Raw genomic sequence first — 23,889 nt, 5'->3', positions numbered from 1 at the left:
CAAGAAGACAACGCCAAAAGCCTCCACAAGTCGGCCCTGCTATGACCAAAAAAAAAAATAAAAAATAAAAAAAATAAAAAAATAACTCGTATTTGAAATTTTGGTCAAAAAACTCGTCCTTTAAATATTGATCGATTGATCAAAATGGCCTTTATCTTGGGAAACAACTCTCAAACCTGGGACTTTATTAAAGCCTCAAGTTTGTGGAATGTTTGACACGATGAAGGTCATCAAAGTCGATCGATATTGGGTGGGACCAGCTTTCTGGACAAACATTTTATTACGTGTCATTTTTCTTATGTTTGTTTTTTCTTCAGAATTGGCCAGAATTTGTCTCCCCTGGATTATTAGATAAATGTATTTTTTTTTTTTTACCATTTTATCTATCATATATATATATTATATAAAAAACCAAACATTTTTAAAGATAGAAATTTGGCCATACGAGTGGTCAATCACTAGATACTGTGAGCATTTTCACAATGTTTATTTTAAAACAAAAGCTAGGTGAACGTTTGACGGTATGGCGATGGCCGGGATGAGCTTTCTAGTCTAGGCGTTAACGTGGCGTTTTTGTACTGTGGGGATGATGGAGGATTTTAGATTGTCTAAAACTCCAAGTGGTCTTGATAAAGACTGTAACGATGACGTCTGTAACAGCAGCAATTTTATAGGTCCCTTATCGTAACGGTGAGGACCACCCCAGAGACGACACCAAAGACACAAGTATATGGCCTTTGTTCTCGTCCTTCACACCTGCTTATGCTTTTTTTTTGTTTTTTTTTTTTGTTTTTTTTTTAAGGGTTTTACGGCGCTTGCAACACATTTAGGTTATATCAGCGCCAGTAAAAAGGAAGAAAATGGGATAGTAAAAAGTTCTAGAATTACAATTAAAGCATCCAAGAGAAAGTAAGACATAGGGGAACTGGGAACAAATAGGGATCAGATGTAGATTCCAAGAGCATACCACCAATGTACTTAGTTTGAGATCACCTTTAAGTCTCATCCAGACACAAGCACAAAATCCAACAACGAGGAATACACTCAAATGCTTGCATTATACATTAAAAATAACAAATATATAACACATAACAGAGAGATGATTTACAAGGAAAAAAATATCATCTCCCAAAACAAAAATTATGCATTTGACTGTTTCCCTCCCAGCTAGGACTCCGGCCAGGGCCAGGACAAAACCAAGTAATCCCATGCCAAGACAAAGACAGAAAGCATGTTGGAAAACAGATATAAGGGGATAGAAGACACTATGTCCGTATATGGGGTCGGATCCCACCCGCACTGCTTATGTCGAAAATTCAGTAGTACTACGAAAAAATTTGACTAAATGAGCATTTAAGTCATTATAAACTGTGAAAATTAAGTTGATGCAGACTATTCGTATAACGATTTTGACGTTGTCAATCATTGTGTAAGTGCTTAATAAATCATTTATAGCCATTGGCAAAAACTCTCAACCAGACTTTATCAAGATTCGCGAGTCCAGGCTTTTCGAAGAAAAGAACAAAGTCAGTGGCGATAACCCATAAAGTCAACTTGACATGAGCTTGTCGTAGTCCAAGTAGAGGGTCCCTGAAGACAACAGTACGTAAGCCGTAGCTAAAACAATAATTGTGTGGAGGGAGCGTGTGAGAGGAGAGTAGGGAGGAGGGCCCCTGAAATCCAGATATAGCCTATAGCCTAAGAAATCTGTAGTTATTGGTGGGGGGGGGGGAGGGGGGGGGGCGGGGGGGGGGGAATGAAAGGTGCGGGAAAATTGAATTTATAGCCTAAAAGATAAGACATAATCTGTAAGATTATTGGTGGAGTGGGGGGGGGGGGGGGGGGGGGGGGGGGATGAAAGGTGCTGGAAATTGAATTTATAGCCTAAAAGATAAGACATAATCTGTAAGATTATTGGTATGGGGGGTGGGGGGGGGGGGGGGGGGGGTGAAAGGTGCGAAGTGATGTGGGTAAGGTATGAAGGTGCTAAAAATTGAATTTATAGCCTAAAAGATAAGACATAATCTGTAAGATTATTGGTCTGGGAGGGGGGGGGGGGGGGGGAGGTGCGGAATCATGACATGTTTCAATATCATTCATGACTATTGTGTGATTCTCTATCGAGTTATATATTATATATATTATATTATAGTTAATCATGTCATGCTTATTTCTTACCATTGCAACATACATTATTACAGAAGGTGCTGAAAGACGGTGGAATCAACCACGGGGCAAAAGGTCAAAGGGTAGGGAGGTGAAAAGGTCAAATACGATCTAAACCAAACAGAAACACACGAATTAATATGAGGATGTGAAACAATAGCAGGATGACGCAAACTCTCTCTCTCTCTCTCTCTCTCTCTCTCTCTCTCTCTCTCTCTCTCTCTCTCTCTCTCTCTCTCACACACACACACACACACACATACACAAGCACAAGCTCATATAAAGTTGGAGACAACAGTAAAAAAAGAATATATCAAAGTCTCAATTTAGTTAAAACCTTTAGGACATTTTACGCCAGAGTGAATTTAACAAATTCCTTTTTTCCCATTCTCTCTTCTTCCCCTACTCCTGATCAACATGCTGTCCGTCTATAGGGAATAAGATTAGCGTAGAGTAGCATCCCTTGATTGGACGTCACCGGCGGAAAAGTTATTAGAGAGAGAACGTCATGTTGATTGTGCGCATGCGTCTCTCGTCCTCGGAAGTTTGTTGTTTTGAAGGGTTTTACGGCACTTGCAACACATTTAGGTCATATCAGCGCCAGTAAAATGGAAGAAAGAGGATAGTCAAAAGTTTTAGAATTCCAATTAAAGTACACCCAAGACAAACAGGAAGAGAAAGGGGAATTGGTTCAGATAGGGAACAGATGTAGATTTCACGAACACACTATCAGTGTACTTAGTTTGAGACCACCTAAATGTCTCATCCTGACACTTAGTTTGAGACCACCTAAATGTCTCATCCTGACACTTAGTTTAAGACCACCCAAATGGCTCATCCTGACACTTAGGTTGAGTCCACCCAAATGTCTAATCCTGACACTTAGGTTGAGTCCACCCAAATGTCTCATCCTGACACTTAGTTTGAGAGCACCCAAATGTCTAATCCTGACACTTAGTTTGAGACCACCCAAATGTCTCATCCTGACACTTAGTTTGAGACCACCCAAATGTCTCATCCTGACACTTAGTTTGAGACCACCCAAATGTCTCATCCTGACACTTAGTTTGAGACCACCCAAATGTCTCATCCTGACACTTAGTTTGAGACCACCCAAATGTCTCATCCTGACACTTAGTTTGAGACCACCCAAATGTCTCATCCTGACACAAGCACAGGTCCCCGCTAAGAGGAGGGAGCACAAGTACATAACAGAGAGATGAATTACTAAACAAAAAATATAATCTCCAAAAAATCTAACTACATATTTGACTGTTTCCCTCCCAGCCAGGGTATCCGGCCAGGGCCAAGACAAAACCAAGTAATCTTATTCCGAGACAAAGAGAGAAAGCATGTAGGAATGAAAAACAGATATATGTCCATAGAAGACACAGTAAGTGCCTCCCTGCCTACCATGGGAGGTCAGGAACCCCACCCAGATATATGTCCATATAAGACACAGTAAGTACCTCCCTGCCTATCATGGGAGGTCAGGAACCCCACCCAGATATATGTCCATATAAGACACAGCAAGTGCCTCCCTGCCTACCATGGGAGGTCAGGAACCCCACCCAGACATAGGTGTATAGAAGACACAGCAAGTGCCTCCCTGCCTACCATGGGAGGTCAGGAACCCCACCCAGACATAGGTGTATAGAAGACACAGTAAGTGCCTCCCTGCCTACCATGGGAGGTCAGGAACCCCACCCAGACATAGGTGTATAGAAGACACAGCAAGTGCCTCCCTGCCTACCATGGGAGGTCAGGAACCCCACCCAGACATAGGTGTATAGAAGACACAGTAAGTGCCTCCCTGCCTACCATGGGAGGTCAGGAACCCACTCAGAGAGATGATAATTTGCCAGGAAAAATATCTCTCAAAAAACAAAAAAATACTCTACATCAGACTGTTTCTTTCTCATCAAAGGTCTACAACCAGGACGGTGCAAAACCAAATAATTCCATTCCAAGATAATGACAGAAAGACGCCTGAAAAACTAAAACAGACACAGGAGGAGGAGGGGGGGGGGGGGGATAGAAGAGACACCACTAGTGACCTCCCTGTCCACCACGAGAGGTCAAACGACCCACCCAGAATGAGTCACCTTAATTTGAAAAAGAAAAAAAAGAAAAATCAAATAGATAACATTTCTTTGGGAGAAGCTACCATCAATAAATTCAAATTTATCACAAAATAACAACATAGACATCACAAAATCAGCAGTTGTCTCCATTAGTCAATAATATTTTATATAAAGATAGAGATAGTCACAAGTACAAACATCTTAACCCTCTCCTTACCAATTATAGGAAAATCGTCACATTCATTTCGATACAACCGACATTTTACTCATTCAAATTTCTTTTGTACATCATAAAATTTAAAGAAAATGAACAGTGCGTTGTAGAGCATGTTTTGCTAAAGAAATTTTGTATGGCAAGAACTTTACTGCTATTGTGTTTGAGTTATAAAAAATATATTTTTGTGTTAGTTGGGTGTGAGGTTTTGTGGAAAATCCTGAAAATGGCTGGTAAGGAGAGAGTTAATCCCAATACAATGTAGGCATGATTGAGTTCCGAGTGACTGGTGAAAACACACTGCTGGTTTTCAATACAACACCATCTCATAGCATCATGTACATATCAAGTGTGTAAAAATCATAACATGACGCGTGTAATAATGATGATGGTACATTTCCATGGGAAAATATAACAATATGTGGAAATATGTCATTTATAATCATAATAACTACAGTACTCGCTGGATTCAAGCACGCTCTCGGGAGAAGCCAAAAAGTGTGCTAGAAATAGAAACAGAAGCCAATGCTCAAAGGAGGTAAGGACTCAATTTATAAGATACAAAATTGGGTCACCTATCGCCAGCAGAACATGCTGGAATTCGATGTGCTTGAATCCAATGAGTATTGTAGATGTTGAATGAAAAATGGATGACTTTACACAAAGTAACAAAATAGTCAATGTCATCAACTCAAATACAAAAACTACGGTAAAATGAATGAAGATAAGTAAAGATTAGCCGAGGTAAATGATTCATGTGTGAAGTAAGGTCATTCAGATACAATCTGAATTTTTCTCTTTGAACAAATTATATGTGCATTATAGGAGGTAATAGGAATTTAATGAAAACACAATGTCATTCGGACTGGAAGATAAATTCAAATCGCTGCAAAAGAATTAAGTAAAATCCATAGGAATAAATTGAAAAAAAAAAGAAAAAAAATAACAATTGGGGAAAAAATTTAGCATTTTTAGTGTGGCAATTGGACCTTGAACAGGAATGAACACAGCAGCTTTGAAAATGAACATATCTTTTTTTTGTTTGCCAAATATTTCTCTTCTGTCTGTCTGGATTCTGGATGATGTATGTCTATGTTTTTGTTGTTGGCTGAAGAAGGGTTTTGGGTCGAAAGCATTCTGTGACTGGTATTTTGTTGGGTTTTTTTCAAAGTTGTTCTATTCCTATTTGTTCATAATTGTTTACAGGCCACAGCTTGTAGCAGCTTCGTATCACTAAGACGTTGAACACTGAATATAATGTATTATTGAAATAATTGTTTACAGGCCACAGCTTGTAGCAGCTTCGTATCACTAAGACGTTGAACACTGAATATAATGTATTATTGAAATAAATGGTTGTTTTTAAGGCTGTTTTTTGTTTGTTTGTTGCTTCAGGTCTCTTCCAACACAATTGAGGTTATATGAGAGACCGCTGAAACAAAAAAACAAGCAATCTAACAAAAATAGTACAAATGTAAATCAAAATCATAACCTAAAGATATCATAAGCTAAATTATAAATAACCAAGAACAAACAGGCAGAAGATTTACAGAAAAAAAAATATCCCCTGTTAAAAATACAATCACAAACCAAAGAAGCAGGATAGGCTAGTAAAGAGAAGAAGAAACGACATCACTATCGGATCGTACACCCATGCGAACATCATAGGTATATGATTCAAGGGTGATGCTCCCATCCAACCACCCACTTTTAAGGCTGTTACGGCCCTTTCAACACATGAAGGTCATATCAGCGCCAGTAAATAGGAAAAATATTGAATAGTAAAAACATTCTAGATGTACAATTAAAAGGACTTGAAGAAAAAGTAAGACAAAGGGGAGTTGGTTCAAATAGGGAACAGATGTAGATTCCAAGAGCACACTATCAAAGTACTTAGTTTGAGATCACCTAAAAGTCTCATCCAGACACAAGCACAAGATCCCACTAAGAGGAACACACTCAAATGTCTACAAATCATATAATATAATATGTAAACAAAACATAATACAATGCATAACAGTACAGAGAAATGATTTACAAGGAAAAAAAATATCATCTCCCAAAACTCTACATTTGACTGTTTCCCTCCCAGCCAGAGCCAGGACAAAACAAAGTGATTCTCATTCCAAGACAAAGACAGAAAGCAATTGGAAAACAGATATAAAGGGATAGAAGACACAGTAAGTACCTCCCTGCCCACTATGGGATGTCGGGAACACCACCCACCCACCCAGCTAAATAAATGTGCTAGTCAACTGACATAAAGAACAACGGGGAAAATTAAAACCAGTTCTCATAAATTTTTAGAAGTATGTCCTCATATCAATGTAGTCAGAACAAAACAAACAACAAAAAACAAAACAACAAAAAGAATGTGTACTTGAATAAAAATACATAACAAAAAAATAATATATTGCATCTGTTTATTTTGTTTATTTTGGGGTTTTTACGGCGCTTGCAAAACATTTGGATCATTTCGGCACCCGTAAAAAGGAAAGATTATGAGAAAAATGTTTGTTTTTAAAGGTTTTACAGCGCTTGCAACACATTTAGGTTATACCAGTGCCGGTAAAAAGGAAGAATACACTCAAATGTTTTCATCATACATTCAATATAACAATACATAACAGAGAGATGATTTACAAGGAAAAAAATATCATCTCCCAAAACAATAACTATGCATTTGACTGTTTCCCTCCAAGCTAGGACTCTGGCCAGGGCAAGGACAAAACCAAGTAATCTCATTCCAAGACAAAGACAGAAAGCATGTTAGAAAACAGTTATAAGGGGATAGAAGACACAGTTAGTACCCCCCTGCCCGCTATGAATTATGAGAGAAAGGTTCCAGATATAAAGTTCAGAAAAAGTGTGGAACGGGCACTTGTATCTATAATTATAATGATAAGAAATATAAGAGTGTGGAGATGAAAACACGAGAATGGAAATATTGCCTGGCCAGATACAACCTGGGATCCCAGATTGGCTCGGACACTGTGACATCTTTAATAATAATAATAATAATAATAAATGGCACTTACATAGCGCTTTACCCCGTTGTCACAGGCTCTAAGCGCTTTACAGTGATATAAAACAAAACATATTACAGTAAGACAAGTGTTGATGGAAAAGTGATACAAATTCAATTTAACAACAAAAAAATATGATAATAGTATTGCAACTTTATGACGTAAAAAGATAAAACTTAAAGCCAGATTTGAAACTTGTCAATGAATCCGAGCATCTCACGTGTGATGGGAGAGAGTTTTAAAAATGGGGGGGGGGGGGGGGGGCTAAAAATTGAAAAGATTGTTCTTTATTCTCTGTTTTTAACTGATACTTCTCCATACTCTATATTTCTCATCATTATAGATCAAACATTAAAGCACTAAAGAAAAATTTAGACAACGGGGACCGATTCCCTGAGCAATCTACCAATGAGCCCATTTTGGCATGACCTAAAAGTCTCATTCAGGCACAAGCAAAAGATCCTGCTATGAAGATTAAATGAAAATAGTACATAAGAGAGAGATGATCTAAAAGGAAAAGTATATCATCTCTCAATAACATGAACCATACATTCAACTGCCTTCCTCTTAGCTAGAAAGCTCTGCCAGGACAAGGAAAAAAAACGAGCAATGCTAAACCCGAACTAGGGCGAAAGCAACGTGGAAAGAGATGAAGAGGGATAGAATAGACAAGCAAAAGTGACCTCTCCGCTGACCTTAGAAGGTCAAAGAGACCCCACCCAGATATTGCAACTGTAAAGTATATCGAAAACTGTAACTTTTTGGAGATATAAACGTAAGAAATATTCATCAAAATGAGCTAAAATTCTTCAACATCCAATATATCATCACTAATCATTACAATTATTACTATTACAATTGTAAATAAAAATAATACCAATAAAAGGAATTATCATAATGATTAATAATAATAATGGTAATAATAATAATAATAATAATAATAATAATAATAATAATAATAATAATAATAATAATAATAATAATAATAATAATAATAATAATAATAATAATAATAATAAAAATATTAATAACAATAATAATAATAATAATAATAATAATAATAGTAGTAATAATAATAATAATAATAATAATAATAATAATAATAATAATAATAATAATAATAATAATATAATAATAATAATAATAATAATAATAATAAAGATTGTGATGATGATGATGAGGCTAAGATCACACGACTGAAAATTATGGAACTAAAATCACATGACTGAAAATTGAAGAAGTTTGTTTTGTTTTGTTTTTTAAGGGTTTTACGGCGCTTGCAACACATTTAGGTTATATCAGCGCCAGTAAAAAGGAAGAAAATGGGACAGTAAAAAGTTCTAGAATTACAATTAAAGCATCCAAGAAAAAGTAAGACAAAAGGGGAACTGGGAACAAATAGGGATCAGATGTAGATTCCAAGAGCATACCATCAATGTTCTTAGTTTGAGATCACCAATAAGTCTCATCCGGAGACAAGCACGGCCCCCACTTAGAGGAATACACTCAAATGCTTACAATATAAATTAGAACAAATATAATAATACATAACAGAGAGATGATTTACAAGGAAAAAAATATCACCTCCCAAAACAATAACTATGCATTCGACTTGTTTCCCTCCCAGCCAGGACCCCGACCAGGGCCAGGGCAAAACCAAGCAATCTCATTCCAAGACAAAGACAGAATGCAAGTTGGAAAACAGTTATAGGGGGATAGAAGACAGAATAAGTACCTCCCTGCCCACTATGGGAGGTAGGAACCCCACCCAGAAATTGAAGAAGGCTAAAAGATTTTTTACCAGAACACAGAAATAATTTAATGATATTTGAAGCGGTACGGCCGGCAGTTACACATTCCCATTCACCTTTTAACACTGGTAAAAAAAAAAAGGTCATATATCAGATTTAACTTTGGTAAAAAAAAATAATCATATCTCAGATTTCTCCAAAAAAGGTGAAATGACTGGCAAATCAAATTAATATAACACCAGTTCTATAATGAGAATATTTAATCTATCACTTTATCCTCCTCCAATTGAAATGACATTCGCCTCATTTCATCAACAAGCCAAATCTCATCGACTTCAGAAATGTTTGTTTTTAATTGTTGAAAAAAAATTGTTTTTAAAATTCAACAAATCGATCACAATGGAGCTGCTGTTGTTGATGACAGAAATGGGGAAGAAAGCTGTGACATCAAACCCTCCACTCTTTTGGTTCCTAAATCCTTGGAAGTGTGTATGTAACCAGTCCTTCCGAGTACTAATAATGAATGGGTTACATAAAGGTGGCATAACTATTTCAGTGGAAGATTGTTTAGGAATTACGGGACGTAAAAAAGCGAAGACGGTTGGTCTGTATTGACGACCAGCATTTATTTATTTAGACTAGAAAATAAGATGCTATCACTATGAAAGCAGAAGATCATTTAAACAAGGTATGTAGTCAGTCTTTGTGTAGAGTAGTTTTACACTTCCAATGAGATAGGAACCAGTTTTTTGAGACCACACTTTTGTCCCCTATTAACATGACATTCAATTTATTTTATCATTAAGCCATATCACATCGACTTTAGAATATATATTTTTTAAATGGTGGAAATCAACAGAAAAAAAATTCCAAGAAAAAAGATCACATTGTTGCTGCTGGCCATAATGGTAGAAATGATAGGAAACAACAAAGTATTATAGGTAGAAATCTGTCATCGTATGATAAAAGGACATAAGCCCTACACAAGCTATTTATATCACGGACATCCACGTTTCTGGTGATGATGGCAGACATGATAGGAAACAACAAAATATTACAAACAGAAATCTGTCATCGTATGATAAAAGGAGATAAGCACCAACGTAAACAAACATGAGCTATTTAAATATCCACGTTTCATTCCCACAATATTATCTGGGCCCTGTAGTAAAATACGATTCTTACACTCTTGCCTTTTGGAATTCAGGACGCGTTCCTAATCGCTGCACGAGTTTGCGAGTGCGTGTTGGGAATGAAGTTCGAATTCCAAACGGAAAGAGTATAAGAAATCATTTATTCTACCCCTCAATCGATGCCATTTTATCATCTGTGAATAAAAGGTGTGTTTAAAACACTAAAATAATATCTATTTTTAAAGAATCACAATTTTTGGTGAAATTTAACAATTTATAAGCTGATGTCACAAATTATTACTGAAAACATAAAATCATTCCGCCTTACTATTTAGGAAGAGGGGTGGAATAATGTGACAACACAACCCTATCAGAAATACAAAATTTAGAAATTGAAAAATGTAACAAATTATTAAAATTTCAAACACATTTCAGACCACAGTTCAAAACAAAGCCAGGGCCCATGATGCTTTCGTCCTTTTATCATACTATGGCAGACATAGTCAAGATTCAATATCATGGATTTGATGGGTACAACAATCAACAAAACAAACAAGTAACAAATGCTAGCCTCCCAAAACAATGTGTGTCCAAGCAATTCATTTTTAATCCCTTTTATAAGAAAACTGATCCCACGTTGAGAAAATATTTATGAGCCGTAGATTCTAATTTAGCGTTGCTTTATATTGACGTAACAGTTGGTAGAGCACTCGTTTCACAAGCAAGCGGCTTTGTGGTCTAGTGGTATAACACACTCGCCTTCGGATCAGAAGGTTCTGGGTTCGAGGGACCAGAATGAAACAGAATTTCATCCATCTAATAATTTAATGACATGCAATCAATCAAACTCCCTTCCAATCTGTGCATTTCTAATATTGAGTGAATTCATCAATGATAACAAGTAATAAACAATTCGTATTAAAAAATGCACAATAAAAGCTTGTGGTGAAATGAAGTAGATTGGTTTATACATTGTTGTTTATACAGTGTAAAAAAAGTATATTATTTCATCGATTCATTGTTTATATTTCATTGTCTATTTGAGCTGTCCAACAACAAGCTCACAAAACACAAACACAAACACATACACCCACACACACACACATACAATTCAAGAATGAATTCATTCCTTCATCGATCTTGTACAATCATCTTCAAAAACGACATTGTTCTGCTTAGTTGACAAAGAATGACATTTCTGCCACAAATGAACAATTTGTTCAGAGAAACTGGGTCACTACGTAATTCACTAAAAAAAAACGAATTAATAAATAGAAAGAAAATCAAAAAAGAAAAAGAAAACGTTTTTTTTTTTCACAAATAAAACAGCTATCTTTCCAATTCAGGTGACGACGAAATCAAATCGTTTTGACTCGGGCCTTTCAATCTTTCCATAATTGTCACCAACCACATCGATCTGGTGTGACGTTGGAAAGAACTAGATGGAGAAAACTGAATTTTAGTGACAAATTCATCAGAATCAGGAAATAAAAAAAAAACCCAAACCAAACTAAAGAAAACAACTTAAAAAAAAAAAAAGTATTCGGAACAAACATCTAGTCCTCCTCAATGAAAACATTCCGATTCCTTTTGACTCCAATAAAAATTTTTGAACATTAAGTGTCAGCTTCCCCTTGGGACAACAACAGCCATTTCAATCGATACTGGCAACGACTATTAGCAGAAAATTCTGTCTTTTAAAAACAAACAAACAAACAAACAAACAAAAGCAGAAAGAAAAGGGTTCTTATCTAAATATTCTACTAGAAATGCAGGATGTCTCAATCTATGAACTCTTGGCATAAAATACATCCAAACACATCTCTATTATTGTACACACTACCCATCATGTATTCTATATATTATAGTGGTGCGTTACTACACATCACACAGCACAGCAGATTCTCCTCCTTACAAACATTTGTTAATTGCTGGAAACACACAACACACAAATGAGTTGTGTTTTAATTTATACGGCATCATAGCGGGCTAAGGCATCTTCCAATTTGCTCGTTAGCTGAAAAAAAAAAAATAAAAAGAAAAGAAAAAAAGAGAAAAAATTAGAATGACTGTATGACTAGGACTGTATGAAACGAAAAATGCTTCTACTGTTCACAGATTCAAAATAATTCTTGATAAAGAAATAATCAATTATTGATTTATTTATGATTAAATTTAAATACATCGGGTATTCAAAGGCCTTATGGCCTAAATAACCTTTTACCCAAAAGGTACTGAGTTCGAATACCCGCCTCGTTGTGTGGCCTTGAGCAAGTCACCTCGCCCTAGTTCAATTTGCAACACTGCACTGAGGCTGACCCTTGGGTTATTCCAGTCATCCCTTGGAACAGACCCTAAAGACAAATTTCCCCTATGGGATGAATAAAGGGAATTTGCTTGCTTGCTTTTCCGTACTGCCGATAACTGTCAGACTATCCAAATAATTTGTTCTTTGACAACCTCTGCTGCTTCCACCATTAACTCGACCCATTGGAGCAGAACCGAGGAAAAACTGAAATTGTGGATTTCCGCCAATTAGCTGAACTGTGTGTGTGTTTGTGTGTGTTGGGGGGAGCATTCGCTTCAAAAGCAAAGGGGCTGAGATCGGTCCCAGGGGAAGTCAACCAAACAGTAATTGTAATTGGGAAGCTGGATCTTTTAGATCTGGTGGAAAGTACTTTGCTATAGACTAGCATCGAAAGGGTCCGGAGAAGCTTGTCAATTGCCAGGAGGAATTGTCAAGCACCAGAAGCTTGTCAATTGCCAGGAGGAATTGTCAAGCACCAGGAGAAGCTTGTCAATTGCCAGGAGGAATTGTCAAGCACCAGGAGAAGCTTGTCAATTGCCAGGAGGAATTGTCAAGCACCAGGGAAAGCTTGTCAATTGCCAGGAGGAATTGTCAAGCACCAGGAGAAGTTTGTCAATTGCCAGGAGGAATTGTCAAACACCAGGAGAAGCTTGTCAATTGCCAGGAGGAATTGTCAAGCACCAGGAGAAGCTTGTCAATTGCCAGGAGGAATTGTCAAGCACCAGGAGAAGCTTGTCAATTGCCAGGAGGAATTGTCAAGCATCAGGAGAAGCTTGTCAATTGCCAGGAAGAATTGTCAAGCACCAGGAGAAGCTTGTCAATTGCCAGGAGGAATTGTCAAGCACCAGGAGAAGCTTGTCAATTGCCAGGAGGAATTGTCAAGCACCAAGAGAAGCTTGTCAATTGCCAGGAGGAATTGTCAAGCACCAGGAGAAGCTTGTCAATTGCCAGGAGGAATTGTCAAGCACCAGGAGAAGACAAACACACCAACCCGCTGGGTCCCTGGGTGGTGGATAGGGGGAATTGCATTTTCCAAGTCACAGCATCACGCAAACGGAAATAATGATATCTAAAGGGTAGCAAGCAATTGCTATTTTCAGTTACTGCTATAAAAAAAAGCCCAAGGTTCAACTCCAGCACCATGGCCCTCCAATGGCTCCATAGGCCTCCAATGGGCCTCCAATGGCTCCATAGGCCTCCAATGGCTCCATGGGCCTCCAATGGCTCCATGGGCCTCCAATGGCTCCATAGGCCTCCAATGGCTCCATAGGCCTCCAATGGCTCCATGGGCCTCCAATGGCTCCATAGGCCTCCAATGGCTCAATGGGCCTCCAATGGCTCCATAGGCCTCCAATGGCTCAATGGGCCTCCAATGGCTCCATAGTCCTTCAATGGGCCTCCAATGGCTCAATGGGCCTCCAATGGCTCCATAGGCCTCCAATGGCTCAATGGGCCTCCAATGGCTCCATAGGCCTCCAATGGGCCTCCAATGGCTCAATGGGCCTCCAATGGCTCCATAGGTCTCCAAGGGCTCCATGGGCCTCCAATGGCTCCGTGGGCCTCCAATGGTCCCATAGGCCTCCAATGGCTCCGTGGGCCTCCAATGATTCAGAATGACCACTTGATTATCACAACTGTACAACAATACTCACATTCTTATAAAAGATAATTTGTTCTTTCAGGTACGTCTGCATCATATTCTTGAAGTCGGAGACTCGTTCTTGGTGGAAATGGGTCATCTCGGCCATGGTGCCGTATGAAATGGTGTCGGCCCGTCTCATCACGTTCCTCACTTCGTCTTCTGACATTTTGTTCTCCTCCTGAAGTTTGCGACATTCCTTTGCCTTGCCAATCGCACCCTGAAAATAGGTGAGGAGATTAACTTTTAAATAAATTCATAAATGTGAGAGTTTTATTTTTGGAAATGAATTTGTCACTCTAATTTTATCTATTTATTGTTTTTGTGTTAATTTTGCTCTGTAAAAATTCCCTGCCTAATATCTGTCAGTTATGGTGTTCTATCATTTCAACGAGGAAAAAAAAGTGAAATAATTTCAGCTTCCGTTAATTTACTGAGAGAGTGTGGGACAGTAGTCTGTGTTAACTCTTTCAGCACAATTGGCCACATGTGTGGCCAGAGCAGAATCTGTTCTACTATACTGGCCAATGGCTGCACAGTGCAGTCGGTCTTGAAAGGCAAAAACAACAATGTAATCCAATCCTACTTTCTACAAAAGTACTATAAATTGAACCATTTCTTTCATCAGAACATTCAATTGGCCCTAGGGGGTATTTTAATTGAGATTTTGCTCCAAATTTGAATGTCGCTTTGTCTTAGCTTTTCATTGTCATGCTGCCTCAATCAGGTGTCAGCCATTTTGTGACGGAAATGCGAATATAGCCTCGGCGCTTAAAGAGTTAATAAAACGGAGATAAATTTCTAAATCACTATCTTTTTTGATTTAGCTTCAATCAGCAAAGTTTACATTTTACCCAGTAATTCACGGATAAGAGATTGAAATTTTTTTTGTATTATTTTAGGATTTCTTACTCAAAATGGTCCAACAGTCTCTAAATATTTCAGTATAATTCTCATGGATTTTAAATACTCAATAGCTAAGAGCAATGAATAACACAGAAAGACCACGGAATATTCTATCAACATATTTCCAATGTCCAATGTGTTGTTACCTCGTGGACTTTGAGGACGTCCGGGTAGACGTGGAGGAGACCCTTGTATTCGTGGATGGCTTCGATGAGGGGAAACGCATCTCTTGGTGGCTGCAACATTCGATGAATATTATAATAATAATGGTGGTGAATATCATGGTGATGGTAATGATGATGATGATAATAATGAAAATAATAATAATAACAATAATAATAATAATAATAATAATAATAATAATAATAATAATAATAATAATAATAATAATAATAATAATAATAATAATAATAGATTTAACAGTAAGAATAACACTCCTAATAATACAGATGGGACGAGGAATGAATTAAGAAAGAATAAATAAACGGATCTAATTCCATTCAGGCAGAACTTTAAATAAACGAGTGATGGAAAATGTTCATCAATGATATATCATGGTTAAAAAATAACATTCTGAACACATCAAGCTAGAATTTATCTTACATTTTTTTCCTGACAGTCAACGCTGTTAATGGCCAGGTACTCATTTTACACCTGAGCACGGGTGAGAGAATGTGAGTAAAGAGCCTTTTCCAAGGACTCAACTATGCGCCGATCAAGGCTCAAACTCAGGACCTTCTAACCCAAAAGCGAGTGTCATACCACATGACCACATAGCAGAAAAACTTGAGCTTTTTATATAGCGCAATATCAACTAAATGTTCTCAAAACGCTTTACAAAGAAATAGATGAATACCTTAAAACTGATATTTTTACCAATACTACTAGTCTCCTTATTGAAAGCATTGATGTGCTTTTAGAAGGAAAGTGCTACAGAAATATATATATATATATATATATATATATATACAACAATACATTAAAACAATCAAGATGGATGACTATACCTGTTTAGAGAACATTTCTCCGATATCGTTAAAGGCATCTCCGGTGTAGTCGATGGCAGAGGTCAGATTCCTGGCACCTTGAAAGACATCAACAAAAACATTTTTAAAACTGCCTTTAAAACTTCTAAGTTTACAACTTCTTCTTTCAGCTTATCCCGCATTTTGCAGGGTTGCCATAATGAATGCCACATCTTTCATGCATCTCGGTTCAGAGCATCATCTTCCTCCAGGCCCAGTTCTTTCATTTTGTCCTTTACCAGGTTTATACTATACCCACTAAATAGTTTTAAGTCCCCCAGAGCAACGAGGCTCAACTACGTAGAATGCAAATTAGGAGCTTAAAAGACCTCGACATCATCCCTCGGTGTTGGGAAAATCGAAACCAGGATGCGTTACTGAGGCCCTGAAATTGCTGCAGTGGAAAACACTGGAAAGTAGGTGGAAAGAAAAACGCCTCCAACTTCTACACAGAATGCTACATTCCAACAAAACAGCAGTAACTCTACCACAATATTTTACAAAACAATGTACATCTACAAGAAATTATCATAGCAGCAAGTTCACAATTCCAACACACAGAACCCACAAATATAAAAACAGTTTCTTCCCAAGAACAATCAAGGAATGGAACACTCTCCCGCCAGAAATCCTTGATATTTCCAAAAACAACAAATTTGGTCAACTGTTAAACATTTATCTTTCAACTCAATAATACAATAATGGAGAAGGTCACCACATAATTGTATCAAATCTGCAGTGATGGGCAATCCGACTTTTGCAGATAAAGACGTTGAACCTGAACTTGAAAGTTTTCTTGAAACTGGTGGGAAATCTTTAACTCACTCAATCCTAGTGATTTTTGATACTTTTCAAAATTGGAAAAAAATGTATCAAAAATGAGCATGTGCATAGATAGTTTTATTCAGCTACCATAAACATGTAAAAATTAAAAAACATTAGCCTTGATACTACGCCTATAATTTGTCTCAGAAAAATGTAATAAATAGGCATGGGGTAAAAGAAACCCCGGGTAAACTACGGATATAGTCGGTGTTAGGGTTGAGTGAGTTAAAATTTCCAGCAGATAGATATAAATTTTCTGGTAATCTTTTCAGACAGCAGCAATTACGTCACTAAAATTGTTAACAACAATCAAAGATTGAAGAAATCAAAAACTTACGAGCTCCATTGTCCAGATTGAAAGCTTGAGCAAGTGCCTTGTACGCGTGGCCAATCTTCTCAAATTCTCTCTTGAAAGCTGAAATTCAAACATTAAGGAGAGAATATTGTCAACAAATCATTTATCTTTTTTTAAATGAAAGAAAGATCAAGAAATAGGTATCTTTTATATTTAAATTGGATAATAAAACTTGATAATAATAGTAATAATACTAATAATAATAATAATAATAATAATAATAATAATAATAATAATAATAATAATAATAATAATAATAATAATAATAATAATAATAGTAATAATAATAATAATAATAATAAAAAATAATAATAATAATAATAATAATAATAATAATAATAATAATAATAATAATAATAATAATAATAATAATAATAATAATAATAATAATAATAATAATAATAACAACAACAATAACAATTTGGTTTTGTTTGATGAGGAAGATGTTGATTTTGATTCAAATCTCAATTCATACGCTATCCTACAAACATGTAGCGTTGTCTAATGACAGGAAAAAAGGATTTGTATTAAACTTCAAAAATTCTCAAAATACTGGGGAAAAAAATCAGAAATAAACCAAACCTGAATTGGAATGAAAAATTTTGAATAATTTTATTTTTCTTCTTCCAAACAACGGCTGCTATGACAATAAACATTCATCTTGCTTTTACTACTTACGTCCAAATTGTTTCTTTGCATTTTCTTGGTGTACAATCATCAAATGCTTCGTGTTCTCTGTCATGCTGTTTACCATTTTACAAAATACTTCCATCTTTTTCTCTCTAAAAAAAAGAAAAAAAAATTTTTTCAATAAAGAATTAAAACAAAACAAAACATAGGATCGTTGTCAGGAAACATTCATTAAAAAAAAAATATCAAGATTAAAAATGAAGAAACTGAATTCCATATGCATCAGTCTGATAGTAATCATTAGTGCCGCGCTGAAGACCGGTCTGGACCGCGGTCCGACGGTCTTTTAGCTGTGAACCGAAGACCGGTCCCAGAGGGGAAGACCGGCGCCGGTCCTCACTTCTTATTCACTTCTTATCACCTTTCAACTAGTGCGGGGCGGTCCTTGCAAGGACCACGGTCCTACGGTCTCGTGCCATAGCCTACTACTTCCCCAGCGATTCGTTGCTTCGGTTGCCTATCTTCCACCAATCACCACCCATCCCACTTAATTAATCGCACCCACCCCCTTTGCCATACACTAAACGACACAGACGACCATACAGGCAGACGACCACCAACCTCCACTCCGCAAACCGCCCTTTCGTGTGTGAGATGGGGGGAACAGGAGGCGCACGCCTTGGACGATTCCATTATACGGGGTAAATTTCAAAATTTACAACGAATTTCAACATAAATGTGTACAGACAACGAAGACAGAAAGGTAAAACGGCAGTCAAAATAAACACGGTAAAAATAGTAAATGAGCGAGAATGTCGCATTCATTACCAATATGAACTTAACTCAAGTCTATGGAAAATAAAGCAAAACAGTAATCCAAACAATGAATGGAAAGAGACGCAAGCGGCAATGAAATATGCGGGGGAAGAAAGTGCAGGCTCTATTATTACAACTAAGAACAAACCAAATCGAACGCCTAACATCGCTATTAACGATCTATCGCGGCAACAAAAAGAACTTAGGATCAGGATACAAAACACGAAAGACTCGGAAGAAATAATAAACCTGAAAACGGAACGAAACAAAATACTGCATTCAATCCGATCACTTACAATAAAACACAGAAACGAGGAATTAGACAAAAAAGTGGAAGACATAGAAAAGTCCAAAAATAACGCATCGTCTATGTTCAAAGCGACGAAATCTCTGAACCGAAAACCATTCGAGAACCCAAAACTACAGGATAAATTTGGCAAACAGACAACAAATCCCAACGATATCCTTGACATTGTAACTGACCACTTCCAGCAGAAATTTCACAAACAAGTCTCACAAATATCGCCCTTCTCAGGAAACCCTAGAGACCTAAACAACCGCATCACAACAACTGAAGTTAGAAATAGCATAAAGTGCCTAAACAATAACAGATCCCCAGGCGAAGATGAAATTCCCGCTGAACTGCTGAAATGCGGTACCCTCTCCCTGGATCTGAGCATTGCAAACATAATGAACAAAACATTCTCAACACACAAAGACTGGGACATAAACAGCGGTGTCCTAATTACAATACAAAAACCAGGAAAAACGAAAGGACCCGTAAACAACCTGCGCCCAATAACATTACTGAATACCATAAGAAAAACACTGTCAACTATTGTCCTCAACAGAATTAGACCGAAAATAGAAAATTATCTATCACATAGCCAAAGCGGGTTTCGCCAAGACCGAAGCACATCGGACGTTGTATGGACACATAAATGGTTGGCAGCAAAGGCACTCAAAGAAAACATATCCATAACAATAACCGGAATCGATATGTCCGCAGCCTTTGATACGATCGACAGAGGAAAACTTTTGGAGATATTAACAGAAATAGTAGACGAAGACGAGCTCCGAATAATCCGATTTCTCCTCAGCAACACAAAGATACAACCAAGGATATACGGGGCCACAAAACAGACGCAGTTCGAAAGTAACATCGGGACCCCCCAAGGAGATAGTCTGAGCCCGATTCTGTTCACAATATACTTAGAACACGCTCTGAAAGAAGTTCGAAAAGTCATTCCAAAACCAACGACTCATATTGAGAATGCAACCCCTAGAGAAATCGCCTATGCAGATGATGTCGATTTTATTGGATCAACACCAGCAAATATAGACATCATACAAATACCCTCATGAAATATAACCTCCAAGTCAATGCCAATAAAACCGAATTTACAACAATATCGAGGAACAAAGAGGAATGGAAAAGAACAAAGAAAGTCGGCTCACTAATTGGAGACACCGAGGATGTACAAAGAAGAAAACAGCTATCAAACGCCGCACTCAGTAAACTCACCAATGTATGGATTAGAGGTGACAAAATAAAGAGAAAAACCAAACTGAAACTGTACCATGCTCTTGTAAAACCGGTACTTCTGTATAACTGCGGCACTTGGGCGTTGACAAAATCCGAAGAAGAACATCTGGATGCCTTCCATCGCACACAGCTAAGAAGGGTACTGGACATCAAATACCCCAAAAAGATCTCAAATGAATCACTCTATAAGATCACAAAAGAAAGACCAATCTCCCTTGACATTTTACAACAACGATGGCAACTTTTCGGTCACATACTACGCAGGGACAAAAACATACCAGCAAACCAAGCCATGTCGGGATACTTCCAAAAACACGGGAACCTTTTCAGAGGAAGACCGATCACAACACTCCCCGTGATCCTAAACAAAAACCTCACAACACTTGGACAAAGCATTAGTCTCATAACGGCAGGGGACCTTGAAAATCTGAGAACCCTAGCAGAGGACCGGCAATATTGGAGACACCTCACACAGGAAATACTGGAAACAGCCAAGGCGACCCGATCTTTCGGTCGAGACGCGAAAGGCATCTAAGTCAAGTAAGTCAAGACTACACAATAATGATCGCAATGACAATGATCTATGGTGAAGGCATGACCCCTCTTCTCTAATGGGTTATTGTTTGAAATGTATGTGACTACAAAAGATGTGTGTGTTTGTGTGTGTGTGTGTGTGTGTGTGTGTCGAACCTAGCAAGTAGCAAATCCGATTTTTTGTTTTCTTTTGTCCATCTCTTGTCACCACTCCTTTCTATCGCAGTGTTGTCATTTAAAATAATACAATAATATTAAAATTTCGTTTGGTGTTTTTACTAATCAAATAATATGAGTTTCATTAGTTTCTTCCTTCCAAAAAACCCAGTTATAACGTCTGAATTTTAAAAAAGTCCAATAGAATATTTGGGGACCCCGATAGCTCAGTTGATAGAGCACTCTCTTTATACGCAAAGGGCCAGAGATCGATCCCGGGTGCAGTCGATTTTTTTCTGAATCCCTGTCTACTCAGCAATGAATGGGTAGCTGAGTTTGTTAGATCTGGTGAAAAGTCACCATCGACCCCTCTTATCACCTCATCCACCCCCTCTTATTATAACTTCACGTCTCTCTCTTACTCTTCAATGCTCGCTGCCCTCTAATGTGTGCGTGTGTGTGGGGGGGGGGGGGTAGGAGTTGCGTGTGTGTATCAATGCCACGAACAACTCGATCAACGCCTTGGGCGATGCCATTATCTCCGTTAATGGGGATAAATTTCAAATTTTATTAAATTATCGAAGTAACAATGAAGTACGGTGAGCAAATAAAGAAGGCATCACCCCTCTTCTCTAATTAGGTTACAATTTGAAATGAGTGTGACTACTCCGTGTGTTTTACTCTTGTAGGCCACGGTTTTCATCGTGTAGCGGTCTTTAACGGTTCAAGAATGAACGATCCCACGCTCTCAAAGGTCAAACCGGTTCGAATTTCCAACAGTCTCTCAGGAATGTTCAATGTCGAAAAGGACCGGTCCTTGCGGTCTTCATTTCCCAAGGACCGTAGGACCGTGGTCCTTAAGCTTGCCAAGGACCGCCCCGCACTAGTAATCATCCCTTAATGTGACATATTGAGCATTGCAGTTGGTTTGGGGCCCCTTGTAAAGTGCTTTGAGCACATTGAGTATAATTGTGTTACATAAAGTAGCCTTTAGGCCAGTGGAGCCGGAGTTTATCCCAGGTTCTTTGGCGTGAAACGGACAATAGAGAGTTCTTGCTACCCTTTAGATAGGATGCAAAGTACTTTCCACCAGATCTTACAGACCCAGCTACCCAATCTCTGCTGGGTGGACGCTACATAAAGGCTTCTGTATTTATCTAATTTTATTTTATTTCATATGAAAAATTACCTCTGCCTAGAGCACTTCCATTCTAAAGCCTTGTTTTGCACATGAATAAGTTTTTTCCTAACACTGAAGTCAGATGTGCCAACCCTTCCAAAAGTGGAATCAGAACGTCAGAAAATAGGAATTTGAGACAAAAATTGGAATCTTTTAACAATGGATAATTCTGTACCAAAGTGACCACCAACTTTGCCACCAAACACATAAAGACAGTATTCGGGTGCAACTGGTAAAACTACAAATCACATGAAATGGAATGGGGAAGGGGGAAAAGAGGACAATTAATTTTCCTACTTATCTCCCTTTTGGCAATCATTACAAAAAAATAAATAAAAAATTCACCCTTTTAACCCCCTTTCATTTATTTCTCCTTATCATCATCATCATCATCATCATCATCATCATCCTTTATTGAAAAAAAATTGAATTTTAGAAAAAATGGAATAGTGGAACAGGAAGAGTGGAGAATAGGAATGATTCCGCTAAAAGTGGAAGGGTTGGCAGGTATGTTTTGTTTGTCTGTTTTTAAGGGTTTTACGGCGCTTCCAAGACATTTAGGTCATATCAGTGTCAGTAAAAAGGAAGAAAATGGGATAGTAACAAGTTCTAGAATAAAGCACCCAAGAAAAGGTGAGACAAAGGGGAATTGGTTCAAATAGGAATCAGATGTAGATTCCAAGAGCACACTATCAAAGTACTTAGTTTGAGATCGCCTAAAAGTCTCATCCAGACACAAGCACAGGTCCCCACTAAGAGGAATACACTCAAATGTATACAAATCATATATCATATGTAAACAAAACATAATACAGTGCACAACAGAGAGCTTATTTACAAGGAAAAAAAATATCATTTCCCAAAACTAACTATACATTTGACTGTTTCCCTCTCAGCCAGGGCATCCGGCCAAGGCCAGGACAAAACCAAGTAATCTCATTCCAAGAAAAAGACAGAAGGCAAGTTGGAAAACAGATATAAGGGGATAGAAGATGCAGTAAGTGCCTCCCTGCCCACTATGGGAGGTCGGGAAGGAAGACCACCCAGGGTTGGCAGGTATGCTGTAGTAGTAGTAGTAAGTCCACTTACATGTCATTGGCGTCCAAGTACTGCTCTGGTGGGGACAGGACCTGGAAGAATTTACCACCTTGGAATTCGTCTTTCTCCGCTTTCCTTTTGCCCATCTTCCATTTCTGAATAAAGAAAAGAAATGCATGGTCATTTGGCGTACAGGCTAGTCGTCTTATCTCTCAATCCTAGATTTTTGCTACTTTTTAACAACAAAAAAAAATGCATTAAAAATGAGCATATCTATGGATAGTTTTATTCAACTACCATGAACATGTAAAAATGAAAATAAACAATAGCTTTGATACTACGCCTATAATTTGTATCAGAAAAATATAATAAATAAGAAATGGGGTAAAAGTAACCCCATCCCGGGTAAACAATGGATATTCCGGGTAAACAATGGATATAGTCGGTGTTAGGGTTGACTGAGTTAAAAAGCAGAGCTGCCGACTTGAAATTTTTTTGTAATTCGTAGTTTCAAAGGGAAAAAAAAAAAGAGAAAAAGTCACCTATATAATATAGCC

The 23,889-nt window shown here is 37.6% G+C and overlaps 1 protein-coding gene across 1 annotated transcript in view; it reads right to left on the bottom strand.

The window, feature by feature from the left end:
- Window positions 1–9,283: 9,283 nt before the first annotated feature.
- The window catches only part of LOC144978122 (sorting nexin lst-4-like), a 51,714-nt gene continuing 37,108 nt past the window's right edge, over window positions 9,284–23,889 (bottom strand). Inside the window, exons 10-16 of the mRNA XM_078923761.1 lie at window positions 23,384–23,487; window positions 18,111–18,214; window positions 17,415–17,492; window positions 16,235–16,311; window positions 15,374–15,463; window positions 14,335–14,541; window positions 9,284–12,391 (exon numbers count right to left, since the gene is read on the bottom strand). Coding sequence (XP_078779887.1) covers window positions 12,344–12,391; window positions 14,335–14,541; window positions 15,374–15,463; window positions 16,235–16,311; window positions 17,415–17,492; window positions 18,111–18,214; window positions 23,384–23,487 — 708 coding nt within the window. The 3' untranslated portion in view covers window positions 9,284–12,343. The remainder of the gene's footprint in view (window positions 12,392–14,334; window positions 14,542–15,373; window positions 15,464–16,234; window positions 16,312–17,414; window positions 17,493–18,110; window positions 18,215–23,383; window positions 23,488–23,889) is intronic.

Source organism: Berghia stephanieae, chromosome 8 (genome assembly GCF_034508935.2).
Source record: "Berghia stephanieae isolate SIO BIC M18660-M18661 chromosome 8, UCSD_Bste_1.3, whole genome shotgun sequence".
Lineage (NCBI taxonomy): Eukaryota > Metazoa > Mollusca > Gastropoda > Nudibranchia > Aeolidiidae > Berghia > Berghia stephanieae.
The sequence above is the reverse complement of the archived record's forward strand: the minus strand, read 5'-3'. Positions and strand labels throughout refer to the sequence as shown.